Below are 4,827 nucleotides of genomic sequence, written 5' to 3'. Positions count from 1 at the left end.
AAGCAACCAAAAAAAGATGATTTCTGACATAAGAATTAAACTTAACCCTTAAACGCCAAAGAGGTAAAATAAAATTGTCTCCCGTGTGCCGGAGGTGTTTCGGAGTGAGCATGGAAGCGGAAAAAATATTTTTTTCAAAAAATCACAGCGCGCTTAGTTTTCAAGATTAAGAGTTCATTTTTGGCACCTTTTTTTGTTATTGGCTGAACTTTAGTATGCAACCATCAAAAATGAAAAAAAGTATCATTATCATATATAAATAATGCGATATATGATAGCGCAAAAATGAAATTTCATCATATAATTGTATTCAAATCGCTCTGTGCGCAAAACGGTTAAAGGTAACAAGTTACTTTTTTCGTTGTAATGTACACTAAATTGCGATCATTTTGGTATATAACACATTGTAAAACGATAAAAGCAACAACGAGAAATTAAAATATTATCACAAAATAATGCATGAATTCGTAACGCGCGGACGTAAACAAATATTTTTTTTGTTTCAAAAATTCACCATAAATCGAAATATTGTCCTAGAGACTTCCAATTTCTTTCAAAATTAAGACAAATGATTGAATATTACTATACTGTAAGAGTATTAGCTTACAAAGGCAGGTTTTCGACCATATCTGACGAGTTAAAGTTGACCGAATGTAGAATTTTTTTATATATATTTTTTTTTTTTATATGCAATTATTTTCGAAATTAGAAAAGCTACAACCTTCAAATATTTTTCGTTTTATTCTACATGAAATTGCGCACATTTTCATATATAAAACTCTGTGAAATGCCTAATATGAAACGGAGCAAATATTCCGAGAATGGGACGTACGCATTTCGGAGATTTGTGGCGGAGAATCCGCGCGCGGAGGGAAGGAAAGTTTTTTTTTTTTTGTAAATTCACCATAAATCTAAATATTGTCCTAGAGACTTCGAATTGTTTCAAGATAAAGATAAATGACTGAATATTACTAGACTGTAAGAGTTTTAGCTTAAAATTGCGTTTTTTCGACCATTTCGATAGAGTCAAAGTTGACCGAACGTGGTTTTTTTTTGTTTTTTTTCTATTTATCGTGATTATATGCAAAATATTTCAAAAATGAGAAAAGCTACCAACCTTCAATTATTTTTGTTGTATTATACATAAAATTTGCGCACATTTTCATATATAAAACTTTATGTAACGGCTAATTTAAAATGGTGCAAACATTACCACAATCGCACGTATGATTTTTTCGAAGAGTTACAGTGCGGACGTAAAGAAAATGTTATTTTTTTCATAAATTCACCATAAATCGAAATATTGTGCTAGAGACTTCCAATTTGTTGCAAAATGAAGTTAAATGATTGAATATTACTAGAATATAAGCGTTTTAGCGTACAATTGCGTTTTTCGACCTTTTCGGTAGAGTCAAAGTTGACCGAAGGTTGAAAATTTGTCCCTTATCATTTTTTATATGAAAATATTTCAAAGTTGATAAAAGCTACAACCATGGGTTGTTTTTTAGTTGTATTGTGCATGAAATTGCGCACATTTCCTATATAAAACTATTTAATGTAATGGCTAATTTTAAAAATGGTGCAAACATTACCCACAATCGCATGTATGATTTTTTTTCGGAAGAGTTACCGCGCGGACATAAGGAAAAAGTTTTTCATAAATTCACCATAAATTGAAAATATTGTGCTAGAGACTTCCAATTAGTTGCAAAATGAAGGTAAATGATTGAATATTACTAAAATATAAGAGTTTTAGCTTACAATTGCGTTTTTCGACCATTTCGGTAGAGTCAAAGTTGACGGAAGGTTGAAATTTTGGCACTTATCGTTATTTATATGAAAATATCTCAAAACTGATAAAAGCTACAATCATGAGTATTTTTTCGTTGTATTCTACCTAAAAATGCGCACATTTTCATATATAATACTCTATGTAACGGCTAATTTAAAATGGTACAAAAATTAAGTCAAAGTGACAAAATAATTTCAGAGATGTGTCACAGACACTTTTTAGTGCGGCAAGAAAGAAATTCACGCTTTCGCGCCTGCGTAACGATTGTAAACAAAACAACACCTTGATCCATGAACTCCCAGCATCCCCCAAGGCACGTGATTCAAGAGTTTTTGGCTGGTAGGCCTAAAAGTATTTTTCCTCGAATTTTTTAAAAAACTTTTGTATGTCGACATAAAATATGTCCAGTCGGCACCCGAGACACAAAAAATGTCGACGTAAAATACGTCCAGTTGGCGTTTAAGGGTTAACTTACAGAGCTCCTTGTTTTATGAGCTCTCTCCTCTCTAGTGTAGCTCTAGTTTTGCTAGCATGTTGAGGACGTGTTTTAATCATTTGACTAGGGGGATGAGGCATTTCAGAACAAGGAACATCAGTGTTCACATTATTATCAAGATTACCTATAAGTTCCTCATTCACTAGTTCACTAACCTCTAAAGCAGCGTTTCTCAACCTGTGTGCCCCGTGAGGTGCTCAAGTGCGCCTCAAGGAATAGGAAAATTATATTCTAATGTTAAAAATATCTGTAATTATTTTCTGAAATTTTGCAGACACCAAGTATGTGCTTCTATGTCTGAGTCAAGTTTTCAATATCTGACATTTTAAACTGGAAGGTAAATGCTTTAGTCTTTCCTTTTCATTTCAAGTGAAGTGAAGTGTCCAGATAAGAAAATTAAGATGAGACCTAATTGGAAATACGACAAAATTATTAAAGTTTTGGCTTCATGTGGACTGGAGATGAAAATCAGCCTCTCCCAATGTGTTTGGTTTGTGGTTGCAAAATGTCAAATGAGTTGATGCTTCCAAGTAAATTAAGTGAACATTTTCAAACATCGCATTGTATTCTTCAAGGAAAAAACGTAAATAAGTTCAAAAGACTACTTGAGCAACAAACACAGCAAGTACTTGCTTTCAAAAGTAGAATAACGTTGTCTGAAAAAGCTCAAATTGCATCTTATGAAATATCGGAAATGATTGCTGTAAAGATGAAGTCATATACTCTTGCTGGATCTATTATTTTGCCCGCTTGCAGAAAGATGGTGAAGACTGTTAGGAGATGATGCGGAGAAACAATTAAGTAAAATTCCAATATGAAATGCTACTGTTCATAGGCGTATTCTGGAAATGTCTACCAATATTGAGGAAAATGTTCGTTGTAATAAACTTCAGGATGCATACTTTGCGCTACAAGTTGATGGATCAACAGACATGAGTAACAAAGCGCAACCACTGGCTTTTATTCGCTTTATTGATGGTGATAAAATAGTAAATCAGTATCTTTGTTGCAAGGAAATGCTTACCACTACTAAAGGTGAAGATATTTTTCTTATTTCGAATAGTTATTTTGAGAAATGTAATTTATCCTGGGAGTCGTGTGTTGGAATTTGTACTGATGGAGCTCCCTCAATGATGGGTTCCATTAAAGGTCTTGCATCATTTGTAAAGCAAAAGAATCCCAAGATAATAACAACTCACTGTTTCTTGCATAGAGAGGTACTGATGGCAAAAACACTGAGTGTTAAACTGAAAGAAGTTTTTGATCAAGATGTCCAAATGGTAAATTTCATCAAGACTAGACCAGTAAAGGCTCGTATACGTATTTGAAAAACTTTGTGAAAACATGGATTCACAACACACTCGCTTCCTATTGCACACAGAAGTGAGATGGTTGTCAATAGGAAAGGTACTCTGCTGTGTGCTTGAATTTTGCGAAGAACTATTGGCTTTTTAAAAAAAAGAAAATAAAAGTAAATTTTGTGGACTTTTGAAATGTTTGAAAATGTTTCCTTTGCTGAGAAAAGGCTATTCATTTAGCGACTCTGGAAGGTAATCTGAATTATTACTTTCCCTCAATAAACACCGAGCAGTATGACTGGATTTGCAACCCTTTCATTGATATTTCTACCGAGGATATTGGCTTTTCGTTAACAGAAGAGGAAGAGCTGGCCGCTATATCTACTGATCGGGGATTAAAGATTAAACATAAAGTGGTGGCCATCGATCAGTTTTGGATTTCAGTTAAAGAAGAATATCTTTCAATAGCTAACAAGGCATTAACGGTTTTATTGCAGTTTTCCACATCTTATCTTTGTAAACAAGAATTTTCTCTACTAACTAACATTAAATGTAAAAGTAGATCAAATTTCAAGTCTATTGATGAAGAGTTGAGAGTTTGTTTATCACATAGAAGCGCAGGGAACGGGTGACTTACTGAAGAAGTAACCCGAGTTACCAACTCGTAGCAAGCAAAACAGTTTTCATTGTGATAAACAAACTCTCAACTCTACATCAATAGACTTGAAATTTGATCTACACAACAGAAACATTTTCAAACAGCCTGAACTTGCTTTTCTTTTCCAAATCACTATTTTTTTCTGGACTGCTTTGATTCTGTCGGTAGATTTTCATTTCCACTTTCCATAGACATGTTCAGATTATTCAAGTGTTGAAATATTCAGTCAGATATTCCAATTTTGATGTACAAAACTCACATTCCAAAAGTCCACAAAATTTACTTTTATTTTCTTTTTTTTAAAATGCCAATAGTTCTTCGCAAAATTCAAGCACATGGCAGAGTACCTTTCCTATTGACAACCATCTCACTTCTGTGTGCAATAGGAAGCGAGTATGTTGTGAATCCATGTTTTCACAAAGTTGTTCAAATACGTATACGAGCCTTTACTGGTCTAGTCTTGATGAAATTTACCATTTGGACATCTTGATCAAAAACTTCTTTCAGTTTAACACTCAGTGTTTTTGCCATCAGTACCTCTCTATGCATGAAACAGTGAGTTGTTATTATCTTGGGATTCTTT

General features: G+C 33.5%; 1 protein-coding gene across 1 annotated transcript; it reads left to right on the top strand.

Moving 5' to 3' along the window:
* The first annotated feature begins 3,136 nt into the window (after nt 1–3,136).
* Nucleotides 3,137–3,616, top strand: LOC135221259 (zinc finger BED domain-containing protein 5-like). The gene has a single exon (XM_064259075.1). It carries the CDS (start codon nt 3,137–3,139, stop codon nt 3,614–3,616), a length of 480 nt encoding a protein of 159 aa, XP_064115145.1.
* Nucleotides 3,617–4,827: the final 1,211 nt, after the last annotated feature.

This window comes from Macrobrachium nipponense, chromosome 2, assembly GCF_015104395.2.
Source record: "Macrobrachium nipponense isolate FS-2020 chromosome 2, ASM1510439v2, whole genome shotgun sequence".
NCBI classification, from domain to species: domain Eukaryota; kingdom Metazoa; phylum Arthropoda; class Malacostraca; order Decapoda; family Palaemonidae; genus Macrobrachium; species Macrobrachium nipponense.
This window is presented reverse-complemented; position numbering and strand designations above follow the sequence as displayed.